Source organism: Macaca mulatta, chromosome 11 (assembly GCF_049350105.2).
Source record: "Macaca mulatta isolate MMU2019108-1 chromosome 11, T2T-MMU8v2.0, whole genome shotgun sequence".
Lineage (NCBI taxonomy): Eukaryota > Metazoa > Chordata > Mammalia > Primates > Cercopithecidae > Macaca > Macaca mulatta.
Genome location: NC_133416.1, coordinates 47,220,972 through 47,239,911, shown reverse-complemented (window position 1 = coordinate 47,239,911; position 18,940 = coordinate 47,220,972). Strand labels below are relative to the sequence as shown.

The 18,940-nt window shown below is 37.3% G+C and overlaps 1 protein-coding gene across 5 annotated transcripts in view; it reads right to left on the bottom strand.

Moving 5' to 3' along the window:
* The window catches only part of LRRK2 (leucine rich repeat kinase 2), a 147,799-nt gene that overhangs the window by 9,598 nt on the left and 119,261 nt on the right, over window positions 1–18,940 (bottom strand). For 3 of the 5 annotated variants that reach the window (XM_077953862.1, XM_077953863.1, XM_077953865.1), the window contains 6 exons: window positions 17,616–17,786; window positions 16,010–16,110; window positions 12,747–12,941; window positions 5,270–5,463; window positions 3,527–3,599; window positions 256–440 (listed from right to left, as the gene is read on the bottom strand). In XM_077953862.1, the coding sequence (XP_077809988.1) occupies window positions 256–440; window positions 3,527–3,599; window positions 5,270–5,463; window positions 12,747–12,941; window positions 16,010–16,110; window positions 17,616–17,786 (919 nt within the window). The remainder of the gene's footprint in view (window positions 1–255; window positions 441–3,526; window positions 3,600–5,269; window positions 5,464–12,746; window positions 12,942–16,009; window positions 16,111–17,615; window positions 17,787–18,940) is intronic. The other 2 variants (XR_013400962.1, XR_013400963.1) reach the window with 2 other exon arrangements.

Below are 18,940 nucleotides of genomic sequence, written 5' to 3'. Positions count from 1 at the left end.
TATCCCTAAAAGTATGTTTAGGCTATATATTAGGCTATATATTACTATATATTAGGCTGAGTGACTTTTTAAAAATACCCTTCTGCTTTTTGAAATTTTTAAAATTTTTTATAATGAATGTTTAATTTTATGATAGAAATAAATTATGCACTTTAAAAGATCTTCCTTATGAATTATCAACAGTATTATTAATGATTATAAGGAATAAACATAAAGATAATGACAAATTACTTGTACAGATAAAAAATAACTTACAGTTGGCTTGTTCTTGTCTCAATGAGTTTCTGAATGGTGAAATCATTAGAAAAGGAGAAAATCTTTGTGCCACATCCTCCCCACATTACATTTCTTTCTGTTGAATTTGTGGATTCACTCAAACACATCAATGGAGTACTGACATTTCCTATATTTAGTATCTTCAAAGGAGCAGCTCCTTCAAGCTTTGTCAAAAAAAAAAAGAAAACACACTCAGCAAATTGAGTATCCACAGAATAAAACACTAAAAATCTGTGCTTTCAAAAAACGACTTTCCATCTTAAATGATTAGAGATATTAAAATTAAAACTCAAAAACCTAAAGATTCCATCAAAAAAAAAACCCTTAGTTCTGATAAATAAGGACAATAAAGGATTCAAAACCAACATACAGAAATTAGTAGCATATCTACACAAGAACAAAGTGGCTGAAAAATCAAGAAAGCAATCCCATTTAAAGTAGCTACAAAAAATTAATAAAACACCTAGGAATAAATTTAACCAAGATGATGAACAATCTCTATAAGGAAACCTGAAAAACATGAAAGAAATTGAAGAGGACACAAACACATGGAAAGATATTCATGCTCACAGACTGGAAGAATTAATATTGTTAAAATGACCATACTACCCAAAGCAATCTACAGACTCAATGAAATTCCCATGAAAGCTCCAAAGATATTTCTCACAGAAATAGAAAAAAAAATTATAAAACCAAAAAAGAGCCAAAATAGCCAAAACAATCCTGAGCAAAAAGAACAAAGCTGGAGGCATCACACTACCTGACTTGAAAATATATTACAAGGCTAGAGTAACCAAAACAGCACAGTGTTGGCAAAAACACAGATACATAGACCAATGTAGAGGACCCAGAAATAAACCCACATATTTAGAGCCAACTGATTTTCAACAAAGGCACCAAAAGCATACATGAGAGAAAGAAAACTACCTTCAAAAAATTGTGCTGGAAAAGCTGGATATCAGTCTGCAGAAGGATGAAACTAGACCCCACTCTCTCACCATTTACAAAAATCAACTCAAGATGGATTAAAGACTTAAATGTAAGACCAGAAGCTATGAAACTGTTAGAAGGAAACAGGGGAAACATTTCAGAACGTTGATCTAGACAAAGAGTTTATGGTTAAGATCCCAAAAGCACAGGCAACAAAAACAAAAATAGACAAATGGGACAATAATAAACTAAAAAGCTTCTGCACAGCAAAGGAAACTATCAACAATATAGAGACGATCTGTTGAATGGGAGGAAATATTTGCAAACTATTCATCCAGGATACACAAGAAACTCGAAAAAGCAACTCAACAGAAAAAAAAAAAAAAAAAAAGAACCCCATTGAAAAGTAGACAAAGGGCAGGGTGCGGTGGCTCATGCCTGTAATCCCAGCACTTTGAGAAGATGAAGCAGGAGGATTGCTTGAGCCCAGGAGTTTGAGATCAGTCTGGACAACATAGTGGGGTCCCATCTCCACAAAAAATAAAAATAAATAGCCAGGTATGGTGGCACATGCCTGTAGTGCCAGCTACTCGTGAAGCTGATGTTAGAGGATCACTTGAGTGCAGAAGGTCAAGGCTGCAGTGAGCTATGATCATGCCACTGTGCTCCAGCCTGGGTGAGAGAGCGAGACCCTGTCTTAAAACAAAACAAAACGTTTGCAAAGGATCTAAATAAACATTTCCAAAAGAAGACATAGTAATGGCCAATGGATATATGAAAAAAAATGCTCAACATTAACTAATCATCAGTAAAAATGCAAATGAAAACCACACTGAGATCTTCTTCACCCGGTTAGAATGACTATTGTAAAAAAGACAAAAAATAACATGCTGGCAAGGATGTGGAAAAAACGGAATGCCCATATGCTGTTGGTGGGTATGTAAATTACTATAGCCACTACGGAAAACAGAACGGTGATTTCTCCAAAAAACTACAAATAGAACTACCATACAATCCAACAATGTCACTACTGATACTAATCTAAAGGAAAGGGAACCAGTATATCAAAGAGATTCCTATATACCCATGTTTATTGCAGCACTATTCACAATAGCTAAAAAATGGAATCAACCTAAGTGCCCATGAATGAATGAATGCATAAAGAAAATGTGTGTGTTTACATAATGGAATACCATTTGACCATAAAAAGGAAAGAAATCATGTCATATACAGCAACATGGATGGAACTGGAGGTCATTATGTTAAGTGAAATAAGCCAAGCACAGAAAGACAAATATCACGTGTACTCACTCATATGTGGGAGCTAAAAAAGTTGATCTCATGGAGGTAGAGAGTAGAATGATAGTTATCAGAGGCTTGGAAGGATATGGGTGTGTGGGAGAAGGGGAGGATGAAGAGAGGCTGGTTAATGGGTTCAAACACAGAGTTAGATAGGAGGAATAAGTTCTAATGTTCAATAGTACAATAAAGTGACTACAGTTAAAAACATTTCAAAATAACTAGAAGAGAAGACTTGAAATGTTCTCAACACATAGAAATAAATGCTCATGGTGATGGATATCCTAAACACCCTGAGTTGACCATTAGACATTCTATGCATGTAACAGCATATCACATGTACCCCATAAATATGTACAAATACTATATATTAAAAAATTTAAGTCATATTCAAAATATTATTGTTACATTCAATCTATTCTTTTTCCCCATGTAAAAATTACATAAGAAATAACCTAAGGGTTATTATACTCTACTTCCATGTCTCTCCTCAGATAATAAGCTTTTTGGTAATAGGAGAATGAACGGGTAGGAAGTAGAGTGAATAGATGGAACCAAAGATGAATAGATGGATAGAGGAATAAATGCTTTAATGACTAAATAAGAATCTGAAGAACACAAAATTAAATGATTTCTTCAATGCTTAAGAAAAAGTTAATGGCAAGTCATATTTAAAACTTAAGTATCTTTTTGGTTTTTTTTCCCACAATATATTTATAAGGAATTATCTTATCTGCCTCAGATACAAATCTGTACAAATTGAATTATTTCCATTCCTAACATTATCAATCAGATGTCATTTATCATCTTATTCTTAGTTCATTCATATAAAATATACAGTCAATCAGCAAGTATTTTCAGAGGATCTACTGTGTGCAAGACTTTATGAAGCAATACAAATATAAGCATAATTTATGATTCTTGCTCTCAGGGAGTTTATAATCCCATAAGAGGGCAGTGAGATATATATAAAACAAAAGACTTAAAATAAATTTAGATGTAGAATGCATTCAACATTTACCTTAACAGTTTTATCTTCAAAAATTGCTAAATTGCCATCAGCGGTTCCAACCAAAAGAAAATTTTTTTGTTTGCTAAAAGGAAAAATGTTGAAATTGTTACAAAAAGAACATGTACATTGGCTAAAATGGCCTTAATGTTCTCCTCCGCTTTATTAAACTTTAGATAGACTTCTCAACTATAAACTCCTAACCTCCCTTTTCTTAGAGTATTTACTTTAGAAGACTTGCAATTATAAATTCTTTCTCTGCCCCTTTTCCCAGACTCTTTCCAGTTTTATACCCCAGGAATGTCTTTTCCAAGGACTTGGGAGCCATTCCTTTGAAATGTAATTATCAAGAAAGAGGCCTGGTGCGGTGGCTCACACCTGTAATCCCAGCAGTTTGGGAGGCCGAGGTGGGCAGATCCCCTGAGGTCAGGAGTTTGAGACCAGTCTGGCTGACACGGTGAAACCCCATTTCTACTAAAAACACAAAAAATTTGCTGGGTTTGGTGTTGTATGCCTGTAATCCCATCTACTCGGGAGGCTGAGGCTACAGAATCGCTTGAACTCAGGAGGTGGAAGTTGCAGTGAGCCGAGATCCTGCCATTGCACTACAACTTGGGCAACAAGAGCAAAACTCATTCAAAAAAAAAGGAAGGAAGGAAAGAAGGAAGGAAGGAAGGAAGGAAGGAAGGAAGGAAGGAAGGAAGGAAGGAAGGAAGGAAGGAAGGAAGGAAGGACGACTATTCTCTAGTGTCTGTAGGAGAATAGGAGCCTACCTTCAAGAAGGGACAATTAGCAAGCACAGATGGCCTAATCACATTGACAACTGCTCCCACTTCCCCACAACACATCCTCAGGTACTTTTCCATTAGCTCACCCCTGCACTTAAAATTCTCCCACCTTTTATTTCAGTGGAGTTTAGTTCAATCAGATCTCTCTCCCCTGTTGTGACAGGCTTGAATAAAGTCTTCCTGGCCCAATCCCATCCATTGAAATTTTTCTTTGACCATATTCAAATAATTTCAACTCCGAAACTGCCAGTGGAGCTGATATTTCAGGTTCCAAAAACAGGCTTCACATTTTTCTAATACTTTTTTTCCAATACTAACTTAAACCAGAGAAATATATGGGGTATATAATCTTAATGCCTCCTGGAAATCATCCTGCCCCATTACAGACACCAACCTACAACTCACACCTGAAATTTTGCTATGTAGATATATTTCTTTGGGACAAGAACCCTGCAACTGATAAAAGCTAAGTCATTTTCACCAATTCAGAATTTATTAATTCATTTATTTAATTTTTTTCTTAATTTCATAGATAGTTGGTATGTTTAAGCCTGGCACACAATGGGCTTTTTTATACACACACACACACACACACACACACACACACACACACACACACACATATTCAAAGAATGAATGAATGAGAATTTATCCTTGAATAGGCCCTACAAAGATGCATTGATCTGAGGAGAAGTAAAGAGAGAGAGCCACAGTTGAGGTAATACCAGGAGCAGGGCTGGTAGGCCTGAAGAAATGGTTGACTTATTTTATAACTGTCTCAGCTAGGTCTGTATTCAGAAAAATAACAAATATCTCTGTGACCTTCCACAATTCCCTTTAATATATGCAAACCAATGCAAATAGGTTAAAAATGAACAATCTTTACTGATGCAATAACAATTCTGCACACAATTAAGTCATTTAAAAGGTCTGTAATTTCCCCCAATGATCAAATTCACTACCATACCTTTGCTTGGAAAAGGAATTGCAATACAAACAAGTGATGGAATCAGTCATCTTTTCTAGGGTATGTCTCTTTTTCCCATCTTCGGTATTGATGACCAGGAGAGTACCAGACTGTGTCCCGGACACAATCCAGCTTTCTTTTTGAACAGGAAGATGCACCAAGGCTAAGCACAATATTCTACTATCAGCAACCTCCTGTTAAGAAAAGAAAATATTCTTACAAGGCTTTGATTTAAGCTTAAGCAACTAGAACTTGTACAAAATAAAGGATTCTGTTATCAACATACTTAACTCTTTTTGCTTTCTTGCATTTACTTTTAAAAACAATGCCAATTTTATTTAATTTTCAATAACAATTGAGTTAATTGGCAAACAAGTTTTGTCTATCAAGATAACATCTGAAAGTAAAATTAAAAATTATTGTTCAGTGTGAATTCTCATTCCTTCAAACCATATAAGAATATTATTTAACTTCAGAACTAATGTCAAGGCACAATATTTATTTCCAGGCAGCAGTCAAAATATTAGGTTGTCTTTTAAGTCTAGAAATTTATCTTATATTTGCCAATACAATGTATTGATCCACTTGTAGAGCCATGCCCGGATCTCCTTTATTAATCAGGTACGCCACCCCTGGCTACCATGAGTGTTGGCTACTATAGTTCAGACCTGTGCTCTTTACCCCAGAATGCCCTCAGATGACAAGAGGCAGCTTTCCCAGAAATGCCTTGTAAGTTACACTACCCCCACCTCCCAGCAGATTGCAGCCAATGAGTGACCAGTATGTGAGAATAAAAGACTGGCCCCCTTGCCTGGCGGTGGGAAAATTCTGTGCTACTGTTCATACTCCAGAGCTCCTTGTGGGCAGAGACTGAGGCTAGACCTCCTGAGAAACCACATTTCTGCTGAGCTTCTTCCTCTGCCCTTTCTGGCTTCCTTTACTTCCCTCTAAGATTCTCTTTCTTTAAATCACTTGTGCAACATCTCAGGGTGTTTCTGGGGACGCTGAACTAAGACATATACTGTTATCCTAAAGCAAAACACACTAGCTCTTGAATACTCTTCTTCTTTTTTTTATTATTATTATACTTTAAGTTCTAGGGTACATGTGCATAACGTGCAGGTTTGTTACATATGTATACTTGTGCCATGTTGGTGTGCTGCACCCATCAACTCGTCAGCACCCATCAACTCATCATTTACATCAGGTATAACTCCCAGTGCAATCCCTCCGCCCTCCCCCCTCAACATTGATAGGCCCCGGTGTGTGATGTTCCCCTTCCCGAGTCCAAGTGATCTCATTGTTCAGTTCCCACCTATGAGTGAGAACATGCGGTGTTTGGTTTTCTGTTCTTGTGATAGTTTGCTAAGAATGATGGTTTCCAGCTGCATCCATGTCCCTACAAAGGACACAAACTCATCGTTTTTTATGGCTGCATAGTATTCCATGGTGTATATGTGCCACATTTTCTTAATCCAGTCTGTCACTGATGGACATTTGGGTTGATTCCAAGGCTTTGCTATTGTGAATAGTGCCGCAATAAACATACGTGTGCATGTGTCTTTATAGCACCATGATTTATAATCCTTTGGGTATATCACCAGTAATGGGATGGCTGGGTCATATGGTACTTCTAGTTCTAGATCCTTGAGGAATGGCCATACTGTTTTCCATAATGGTTGAACTAGTTTACAATCCCACCAACAGTGTAAAAGTGTTCCTATTTCTCCACATCCTCTCCAGCACCTGTTGTTTCCTGACTTTTTAATGATTGCCATTCTAACTGGTGTGAGATGGTATCTCATTGTGGTTTTGATTTGCATTTCTCTGATGGCCAGTGATGATGAGCATTTTTTCATGTGTCTGTTGGCTGTATGAATGTCTTCTTTTGAAAAATGTCTGTTCATATCCTTTGCCCACTTTTTGATGGGGTTGTTTGTTTTCTTCTTGTAAATTTGTTTGAGTTCTTTGTAGGTTCTGGATATTAGGCCTTTGTCAGATGAGTAGATTGCAAAAATTTTCTCCCATTCTGTAGGTTGCCTGTTCACTCTGATGGTAGTTTCTTTTGCTGTGCAGAAGCTCTTTAGTTTAATTAGATCCCATTTGTCAATTTTGGCTTTTGTTGCTGTTGCTTTTGGTGTTTTAGACATGAAGTCCTTGCCCATGCCTATGTCCTGAATGGTATTACCTAGGTTTTCTTCCAGGGTTTTTATGGTATTAGGTCTAATATTTAAGTCTCTAATCCATCTTGAATTAATTTTCGTATAAGGAGTAAGGAAAGGATCCAGTTTCAGCTTTCTACTTATGGCTAGCCAATTTTCCCAGCACCATTTATTAAATAGGGAATCCTTTCCCCATTTCTTGTTTTTCTCAGGTTTGTCAAAGATCAGATGGCTGTAGATGTGTGGTATTATTTCTGAGGGCTCTGTTCTGTTCCATTGGTCTATATCTCTGTTTTGGTACCAGTACCATGCTGTTTTGGTTACTGTAGCCTTGTAGTATAGTTTGAAGTCAGGTAGCATGATGCCTCCAGCTTTGTTCCTTTGACTTAGGATTGTCTTGGAGATGCGGGCTCTTTTTTGGTTCCATATGAACTTTAAAGCAGTTTTTTCCAATTCTGTGAAGAGACTCATTGGTAGCTTGATGGGGATGGCATTGAATCTATAAATTACCTTGGGCACTATGGCCATTTTCACGATATTGGTTCTTTCTATCCACGAGCATGGTATGTTCTTCCATTTGTTTGTGTCCTGTTTTATTTCACTGAGCAGTGGTTTGTAGTTCTCCTTGAAGAGGTCCTTTACATTCCTAGTAAGTTGGATTCCTAGGTATTTCATTCTCTTTGAAGCAATTGTGAATGGAAGTTCGTTCATGATTTGGCTTTCTGTTTGTCTTTTACTGGTGTATAAGAATGCTTGTGATTTTTGCACATTAATTTTGTATCCTGAGACTTTGCTAAAGTTTCTTATCAGCTTAAGGAGATTTTGGGCTGAGACAATGGGGCTTTCTAAGTATACAATCATGTCATCTGCAATCAGGGACAATTTGACTTCTTCTTTTCCTAACTGAATACCCTTTATTTCTTTCTCTTGCCTGATTGCCCTAGCCAGAACTTCTAACACTACGTTGAATAGGGGTGGTGAGAGAGGCCATCCTTGTCCTGTGCCAGTTTTCAAAGGGAATTTTTTCAGTTTTTGCCCATTCAGTATGATATTGGCTGTGGGTTTGTCATAAATAGCTCTTATTATTTTGAGATAGGTCCCATCAATACCGAATTTATTGAGCGTTTTTAGCATGAAGGGCTGTTGAATTTTGTCAAAAGCCTTTTCTGCATCTATTGAGATAATCATGTGGTTTTTGTCGTTGGTTCTGTTTATATGCTGGATTACGTTTATTGATTTGCGTATGTTGAAGCAGCCTTGCATCCCAGGGGTGAAGCCCACTTGATCATTGTGGATAAGCTTTTTGATGTGCTGCTGGATCCGGTTTGCCAGTATTTTATTGAAGATTTTTGCATCAATGTTCATCAAGGATATTGGTCTAAAATTCTGTTTTTTTGTTGTGTCTCTGCCAGGCTTTGGTATCAGGATGATGTTGGCCTCATAAAATGAGTTAGGGAGGATTCCCTCTTTTTCTATTGATTGGAATAGTTTCAGAAGGAATGGTACCAGCTCCTCCTTGTACCTCTGGTAGAATTCAGCTGTGAATCCATCTGGTCCTGGACTTTTTTTGGTTGGTAGGCTATTAATTATTGCCTCAATTTCAGAGCCTGCTATTGGTCTATTCAGGGATTCAGCTTCTTCCTGGTTTAGTCTTAGGAGAGTGTAAGTGTCCGGGAAATTATCCATTTCTTCTAGATTTTCCAGTTTATTTGCGTAGAGGTGTTTATAGTATTCTCTGATGGTAGTTTGTATTTCTGTGGGGTCGGTGGTGATATCCCCTTTATCATTTTTTATTGCATCTATTTGATTCTTCTCTCTTTTCTTCTTTATTAGTCTTGTTAGAGGTCTGTCAATTTTGTTGATCTTTTCAAAAAACCAACTCCTGGATTCATTGATTTTTTGGAGGGTTTTTTGTGTCTCTATCTCCTTCAGTTCTGCTCTGATCTTAGTTATTTCTTGCCTTCTGCTAGCTTTTGAATGTGTTTGCTCTTGCTTCTCTAGTTCTTTTAATTGTGATGTTAGAGTGTCAATTTTAGGTCTTTCCTGCTTTCTCTTGTGGGCATTTAGTGCTATAAATTTCCCTCTATACACTGCTTTAAATGTGTCCCAGAGATTCTGGTATGTTGTGTCTTTGTTCTCATTGGTTTCAAAGAACATCTTTATTTCTGCCTTCATTTCATTATGTACCCAGTAGTCATTCAGGAGCAGGTTATTCAGTTTCCATGTAGTTGAGCAGTTTTGATTGAGTTTCTTAGTCCTGAGTTCTAGTTTGATTGCACTGTGGTCTGAGAGACAGTTTGTTATAATTTCTGTTCTTGTACATTTGCTGAGGAGTGCTTTACTTCCAATTACGTGGTTAATTTTGGAATAAGTGCGATGTGGTGCTGAGAAGAATGTATATTCTGTTGATTTGGGGTGGAGAGTTCTTTAGATGTCTATTGGGTCTGCTTGCTGCAGAGAAGAGTTCAATTCCTGGATATCCTTGTTAACTTTCTGTCTCGTTGTTCTGTCTAATGTTGACAGTGGGGTGTTGAAGTCTCCCATTATTATTGTATGGGAGTCTAAGTCTCTTCATAAGTCTCTAAGGACTTGCTTTATGAATCTGGGTGCTCCTGTATTGGGTGCATATATATTGAGGATAGTTAGCTCTTCCTGTTGAATTGATGCCTTTACCATTATGTAATGGCCTTCTTTGTCTCTTTCCATCTTTGATGGTTTAAAATCTGTTTTATCAGAGACTAGTATTGCAACCCCTGCTTTTTTTTGTTCTCCATTTGCTTGGTAAATCTTCCTCCATCCCTTTATTTTGAGCCTATGTGTGTCTCTGCATGTGAGATGGGTCTCCTGAATACAGCAAACTGATGGGTCTTGATACTTTATCCAATTTGCCAGTCTGTGTCTTTTAATTGGAGCATTTAGTCCATTTACATTTAAGTTAATATGGTTATATGTGAACTTGATCCTGCCATTATGATATTAACCGGTTACTTTGCTCGTTAGTTGATGCATTTTGTTCCTAGCCTTGATGGTCTTTACACTTTGGAATGTTTTTGCAATGGCTGGTACCGGTTGTTCCTTTCCATGTTGAGTGCTTCCTTCAGGGTCTCTTGTAAGGCAGGCCTGGTGGTGACAAAATCTCTAAACATTTGCTTGTCTGTAAAGGATTTTATTTCTCCTTCACTTATGAAACTTAGTTTGGCTGGATATGAAATTCTGGGTTGAAAATTCTTTTCTTTAAGAATGTTGAATATTGGCCCCCACTCTCTTCTGGCTTGTAGAGTTTCTGCTGAGAGATCTGCTGTTAGTTTGATGGGCTTTCCTTTGTGGTTAACCCGACCTTTCTCTCTGGTTGCCCTTAAGATTTTTTCCTTCATTTCAACTTTGGTGAATCTGGCAATTATGTGTCTTGGAGTTGCTCTTCTTGAGGAGTATCTTTGTGGCGTTCTCTGTATTTCCTGAATTTGAATGTTGGCCTGCCCTACTAGGTTGGGGAAGTTCTCCGGGTTGATATCCTGTAGAGTGTTTTCCAACTTGGTTCCATTTTCCCCCTCACTTTCAGGCACCCCAATCAGACGTAGATTTGGTCTTTTTACATAATCCCATACTTCTTGCAGGCTTTGTTCATTTCTTTTTCTTCTTTTTTCTTTAGATTTCTCTTCTCACTTCATTTCATTCATTTGATCCTCAATCGCTGATACTCTTTCTTCCAGTTGGTTGAATTGGTTACTGAGGCTTGTGCATTTGTCACGTATTTCTCGTGTCATGGTTTTCATCTCTGTCAGTTCGTTTATGGCCTTCTCTGCATTAATCATTCTAGTTATCAGTTCTTCCACTCTTTTTTCAAGATTTTTAGTTTCTTTGCGCTGGGTACGTAGTTCTTCCTTTAGCTCTGAGAAGTTTGATCGACTGAAGCCTTCTTCTCTCAACTCGTCAAAGTCATTCTCCATCCAGCTTTGATCTGTTGCTGGTGACGAGCTGCGTTCCTTTGCCGGGGGAGATGCGCTCTTATTTTTTGAATTTCCAGCTTTTCTGCCCTGCTTTTTCCCCATCCATGTGGTTTTATCTGCCTCTGGTCTTTGATGATGGTGACGTACTGATTGGGTTTTGGTGTGGGTGTCCTTCCTGTTTGTTAGTTTTCCTTCTAACAGTCAGGACCCTTAGCTGTAGGTCTGCTGGAGATTGCTTGAGGTCCACTCCAGACCCTGTTTGCCCGGGTATCAGCAGCAGAGGCTGCAGAAGATAGAATATTGCTGAACAGTGTGTGTACCCATCTGATTCTTGCTTTGGAAGCTTCCTCTCAGGGGTGTACTCCACCGTGTGAGGTGTAGGGTGTCGGTCTGCCCCTAGTGGGGATGTCTCCCAGTTAGGCTACTCAGGGGTCAGGGACCCACTTGAGCAGGCAGTCTGTCCGTTCTCAGATCTCATCCTCCGTGTTGGGAGATCCACTGCTCTCTTCAAAGCTGTCAGACAGAGTCGTTTGTGTCTGCAGAGGTTTCTGCTGCTTTGTTGTTGTTGTTGTTGTTGTTTTGCTGTACCCTGTCCCCAGAGGTGGAGTCTACAGAGACAGGCAGGCCTCCCTGAGCTGCTGTGAGCTCTAGCCAGTTCGAGCTTCCCAGCGGCTTTGTTTACGTACTTAAGCCTCAGCAATGGCAGGTGCCCCTCCCCCAGCCTCACTGCTGCCTTGCCGTTAGATTGCAGACTGCTGTGCTAGCAATGAGGGAGGCTCCGTGAGCATGGGACCCTCCCGTCCAGGTATGGGATATAATCTCCTGGTGTGCCCGTTTGCTAAGACCCTTGGTAAAGCGCAGTATTGGGGTGGGAGTTACCCGATTTTCCAGGTGTTGTGTGTCTCAGTTCCCCTGACTAGGAAAAGGGATTCCCTTCCCCCTTGAGCTTCCCAGGTGAGGCGATGCCTCGCCCTGCTTCAGCACTCGCTGGTCGGGCTGCAGCAGCTGACCAGCACCGATTGTCCGGCACTCCCTAGTGAGATGAACCCAGTACCTCCGTTGAAAATGCAGAAATCACCGGTCTTCTGTGTCGCTCGCGCTGGGAGCTGGACACTGGAACTGTTCCTATTCGGCCATCTTGCTCCGTCCCCCTGAATACTCTTGTTCTAACAGAAGGCTAATTGAATAATATTCCTACATTGGCTCTTATTTTCTTTGTAAAACATTTATACTTTTGTTTTTACTTTGTAAAAGTAAAATTTGTAAATTTTTACTTTGTACAAAATAAATTTAAAAAATTATCCCTAAGTAACTTTCTAACTGGTATATGCTTTAAATTACAAAAGATTTAAAGAGCATTGGATTTACCTCAGAAGTGTATCCTTCAGTATTTAAGTCAAGAAATGAGAGCTGTCCTCTGTTGGTGTGCCCACAGCCCAGCCAAATGCTTGCATTCCTGCTGTTGTGATGTGTAGCAACCATGCAGTCAACAATTACGTTTTTAGGTAATAAAATGTGTCTCGTCAGACAGACTAATTCAGCTGAATTCAAAATGTCAAAGACCTGAGAAAGTTCAAAGACAACAAAACAGTACTTATCAAGTTAACTCATTTCCCTTGAAAAATCAAACATAGACTTAAATGTTATAGCTCTGTCAAGCAAAACCGAAAACTGTTAAACTGGAACCCAACTAGCTCATCAAGATTAGTGTCTAAACTACAGATACAATTACATGAAAAGGCAGATCTGTATTTTTAAACTGTACTTGATACTTTTTGGTATGTGTAGTGTTTTTTTTTCACTTGAAAATCTCAAGGGTCAATTAAATAGGATTTTAGCAGAGTCAGGAGGTACTCTTCATGCAATTCTACATTGCAGAGCCATCGTAAGTGAGAGAAAAACCCTTGGGACAACAATTTAGTTGAGCTTCTAGTAGTTGAAAGGAACAGGAATTTCAGTCTTTGGTAACAAAATTTAGAAGTCACCTCTAGATTATGTTTTTATGTTTGTCCTTCAAACACTAATGATCTGGAAAGACAGTGTGAAGGCACTGTAAGAAAACAGAACCATAAGTCAGGAAACTGGGATTAGAGGTGTGACATGGCCACTTACCCACCACTCAGGAGACACCAAGAAAGCCCATTACTCTCTCTGTGCCTCATCCCATAAAAGTGACGAGTTTTCCTGTCTTGCCTAGTATATGTTATATTTTAAAGATAAAATAAGTATGTCTAAGCTTTTTAATATTGTCATATATATATATATACTTGTTATATATTCTGTTAAGTATAAGTGAAATACAGTTGAAAATGAAAAAAGAATATAGTAAAACAACAAGTTATGAAAAATGTTTACTGTGGACATAAATATAAAAGTTCATGTGACTAACATTGGTGGTAACCTAAATTTAAAAACAAGTAAGCCATGTAGAAAAGAAAGCATGTAATGTTTGATAAAGTCAACATAGTTGTACTTGACTATTTTTGATCAGAAAATTTAAAGTTAAAACTTTTCCAATTAATTATAACACAAAATCAAGAGCTCCCAACCTACAGATAACCCACATTTATTAAAATGTGTGTAAGTATAAAACATCACAAGAGTTCTCTTTCAGATAATATGGTGGATGAGGTTACTTGGGCAAATCTTCCAACTAAAAACAATTTAAAATGCTAAATGATTTTTTTTAAAAACAATGTATTAAAAACATTGAAGATCTGACACCATAAGGCATTATCAGGCCAAAATCACAGTGAGAGACAGAAACCAGAGGGGTCAGTTGACCCTAAAGCCAGACTTGCCCTGAAGACATTTGTCTGCCAAGACAAAGTGAGACAAAATAAATGTATACTCTTGGATGCTTTGTGGGGCCCATGGGAAAGAAGTTAGAGTCTACGGCCTTCCCAAGATAAGACAGTCTTAGTAAAGGGACTGTACCCATAAAGCTGGGACCCTAAGGGACTGCATATTCAGCATAAACAAGAAGCAGAAATCAACCTGTCCACATTTCCACCTTCACTGGTATATAAGGAAAGTTGCTTTGGGACTGTGCAGGGAAAGGGGGAGAGGGAGCAAAAGGTTGCTGAAAAATTGCTATTCACAAGCTTGTTGTCAGTACAATTCATAGACCAGATTTACATCAACTAGGCAGTTAAAAAACAAATCTCAAGCCGTGAATTGCATTTGAAGCAATTTGCAGCAAGAAAATCCAGCCAAAGATATGCAAGACCTATACGTAGCATTACAAAACTTTATTGAAAGACACTTGAGAAGACCTAAATAAACAGAGAGAATTTATGCCATTCCAGAATAGGAAGACTTGGCCAGGTACAAGTGGCTCATGCCTATAATCCCGGCACTTTGGGAGGCCTAGGCTGGAGGATTGCTTGAGGCCAGGAGTTCAAGACCAGCCTAGGCAACATAGTGAGACTCATTCTCTACAAAAAAAAATTAAAGGAAAAGTTAACCAGGCCTGGTGGCACACAATTGGCTGATGGAGACTGAGGTGACAGGATAGCTTGAGCCCAGGAAGTCAAAGCTGCATTGAGCTGTGACCCTGCCACTGCACTCCAGCCTAGGTAACAGAGCGAGACCCTCTCTCTCAAAAAAAAAAAAAAAAAAAAAAAGGATTCCAAAGACTTAATACCATAAGGATATCCTCTCCAGATTGCTTCCATATTAATCTAAGACCAATCCAAAGGACAATAGGGTTTTTCATAAGATTTGACAGCATGCATCTAAATTTTATGTAGAAAAGCTAAGCCTAAGACTGGTTAAAATATTCCTGGATGAGAAAAGTAAATAGGGAGAGAGCATTATAAAGCTACAGGAATTAAGACAGGTTAGTACTGGAGGAAAAATAAGCGAGTTGATCAGTGGAAGACAGTGTACATGTGGATATGTGCATTATCTTTAATAAATTACAAAAGGGACACATCAGATCAATGGGACAAAAGGGGAGAAACCATTTAGTAAATCAAGCTGAAAAAACTAGTTTTCCACATTAAAAAAAGGAGTTGGATACAGATAAAAATGTCAATTCCAATGGATTAAAAAATTGTCAAAACCAAACTTTTAAAACGCTTGAAGAAATCATAGGTAAATATTTTTGTGGCTCTAAAAGAAAGATGGACTCTACAACAGGACCGAACAGGAATAACTAGAAAAAGGAGGAAAAAGGATTGTTAAATTTATATATATTAAAATTAAGAAATTATGTTCATTAGTGGGCACCCTACAGCAAATTTAAAAATCAAGCCATGAACTCGAAAAAGAAATTTGCAACATATAAAACCAACAAAGGATTAGTAGGTTATATATGAAAATTTTTTTCTCGTTTGATTTGTAGGCAAAAGAGTCAACAGAAAAATGGGCAAAATAATGGGCAGGCATTTCGAAGAAGAGGAGAGGAGACAGGCATATGGGAGCACGTGGGGTTTTGGCAATGTCCTTTTTCTGTGCCTGGGATGGTGAAAATTATAGGAGGTTTGCCTTATAAGTATTTTTAATTCTGTCTGTGTGTGTTTATTTATGTGTTTAAGTATATATATATTTGAAGATTTTATATATATATGCATATATGCACATGATGTTCTGTACAAAATATTAACAAAATTTTATTATAAGAATACCTGGGCAGAAGTAGGCCTTTCTTGAGGATTTTCTTTCAAACACTTTGTAATTAATTTCTCAACCATAGGCCATGGGGCACAACCATATTCTTTAACTGGATCTAAAACATTAAAACACATCATGCTAGCATACTAAATAAGTAAGAACACTTATATTTCCCCTCAATGTTTATAAAAGGTCCAGATATTGCAAAGAAAAATATTATCTCCATAATCCTATATTTATGTAAATTTACTTATCACAAAATAAAAGCTAATTTTGTTAAATTGATCTCCACTAAGAGCTGTGGAAAAAGACGTTTTTTTATGGAATCAAAAGAGACCCAAATAACAATTTAATAAAATAATAGATTTTCATTCTATACCTGCATTTCAAATAGACTTTGGAAACACTTTTACTCATATAATAATTAAGCTTCTACTTTTAATTTTAATACTCAAAGTAGGCAAGCATTTAATCCTTATGTCCTCACAGATGGTTTGTGCACATTTGTTTTTTATAAGATGTTGCTTATTCTTCCGGTTGATGCAGAATGCAGAACTGATTTTTTTTTTTTTTTTTTTTTTAAGATAGAGTCTCACTGTTGCTTAGGGTGGAGTGCAGTGGTGCGATCTTGGCTCACTGCAACCTCCACCTCCCAGGTTCAAGCTATTCTCATGCCTCAGCCTCCTTGGTAGCTGGGACTACAGGCACGTACCACCACGCCCAGCTAATTTTTGTATTTTTAGTAGAGACAGGGTTTCACCATGTTGGCCCGGCTGGTCTCCAGCTCCTGGCCTCAAGTGATGCGCCTGCCTGGGCCTCCCAAAGTGCTGGGATTACAGGTGTGAGCCACTGTACCCAGCAGAGACCTGAATATTTTCACTAGAAAACTAGTAAGATAAAGGAAATACCTAGATTATATCTAAGGTTTATCCAATTAATAATAAGTTGTGTTTTGCCACAATCTTGAAGTTACACTCAAAAAAGATAAAGTTCTATTTCCTGTACGTGGCACGTCGTGTACACTCAAAAGTATTTTTTAAATGAAAGGGAAAGCAGAAAATATGAGAAGAGCTAAACAAATTTAAAAGGGTATTTTGGGGTGAGAACCAAAGTAATGGCTAAGGAATGAATTACAAAGTCCTCTAATTTCTTGAAAGCCTGAGACAACCATTCCAAATGAGCTTTGATAACATTAAATATGCATTTACCGATTCTTACTAAAAATTATTATTATACATCATTCAGTCTTCCATTCCTGCATGTAAATTATTTCACTCCAAGAAAATGAAAACATTCCAGGATAATGAGTACATAGTAATTATTTATGAAAATTAAAAATCACCAAATGTGGAGTTCTAACAGCAATTTCCTTTTCTGAGTATATTTCTAAATATAATACTAAATACACCAATATTAATTTAGAATTCTTTTAAAAAGCCTAAAATTGCTACCTTTTTCAGGTGACTTTCATTAATATGCCATAGGATTTAAGAATATTTATGCTTTAAACAAAAAATGATCATCTGTTTAAGGAATTAAGCATACAACTACAATTACATAAAAATAAGGCTGCTGATATTAAGAAAAAATAATCTTCATTGTAGAGGAAACAGAGCTTACCAGGTAATTTTCCTTGTATTGCTAATTCATCAAACTCATTTGGAAACTTCAAACCCTCTACTATTCTACCTCCAGTTGTCAAAATGTCATAGAGTAGCAAACCAAATGAATAAACATCAGCTTGTTGATTATAAATGACATTTCCTCTGGCAACTTCAGGTGCACGAAACCCTGAAAGCAAGCAGATAAAATAAATATGCCCAACATCAGGGCTCATACATCCAAGGAGGCATACACTTAGGCTCTATGCCAAACAAGAGAGTCAGGAAGAGACGTTCTAAACCAGGCTGTGTTATTTTTATAACCAGGTACTTTGATCAAGTCAATTAATTGTCCTGTCTCATAACATCTCATCCCCCGAGATTGACCTCAAAGGACAATAAAATCCTTTCAATCTTTATTATAAGTATCTTCAATCTTCAATAAAATTACCTTGAAGGATAATAAGGATAAACATTCAATGGTAAGTTATTAAGTAGTATTTCATAATTAAGAAATAAAGCTTACTAGGAAAACCTATATCATTTTTCTCATTCCTAATATTAACTATTTCCAGGACAGTGTTTTAAAAACAGGAGAGATGAGCAGAAAGATTTCTAAACTTCACTCCAACTCACTTTAACCTGACCAAAATTCTAACACTCTCATTATTTCCTGAACTTGTCACTTTGCTCCTTCTACCCAAAAAATAAAAAATAAAAATAACAACAACAACTAAAACAAAAAATGCCTTCTCTCTTGGGTTCATGCCTGAAATTCTTTTAAGGGGAAATAAATCTTTTATTCCACAAGAGAGATAAATTACTTTTAAATTCTTCAGAAAAAAAGAGTGATTTCAACATTTGTGATAATAATAAAAATATAAACAACCTAAAGAAATCCAATCACAAAGGGAAATGGTTAAACAATTAAACAATGTATACCATGCAGTAACTTAAGGATCACTTTCTAAGATGATATGCTATGACATAAATTAAAAGAAAATGTAGGATAGAATCCTGGATAGACAGAAAGTTATCAAATATGTGGAAAAAATCAACTGAATTATTTTCTTAGCTGTGATAATGGTATTATGATCATGTAAGTAAACATCCTTATTCTTTTTTTTTATTATTATTATACTTTAAGTTCTAGGGTACATGTGCATAACGTGCAGGTTTGTTACATATGTATACCTGTGCCATGTTGGCGTGCTGCACCCATCAACTCGTCAGCACCCATCAATTCGTCATTTACATCAGGTATAACTCTCAATGCTATCCCTCCCTCCTCCCCACTCCCCGTGATAGGCCCCGGTGTGTGATGTTCCCCTTCCCGAGTCCAAG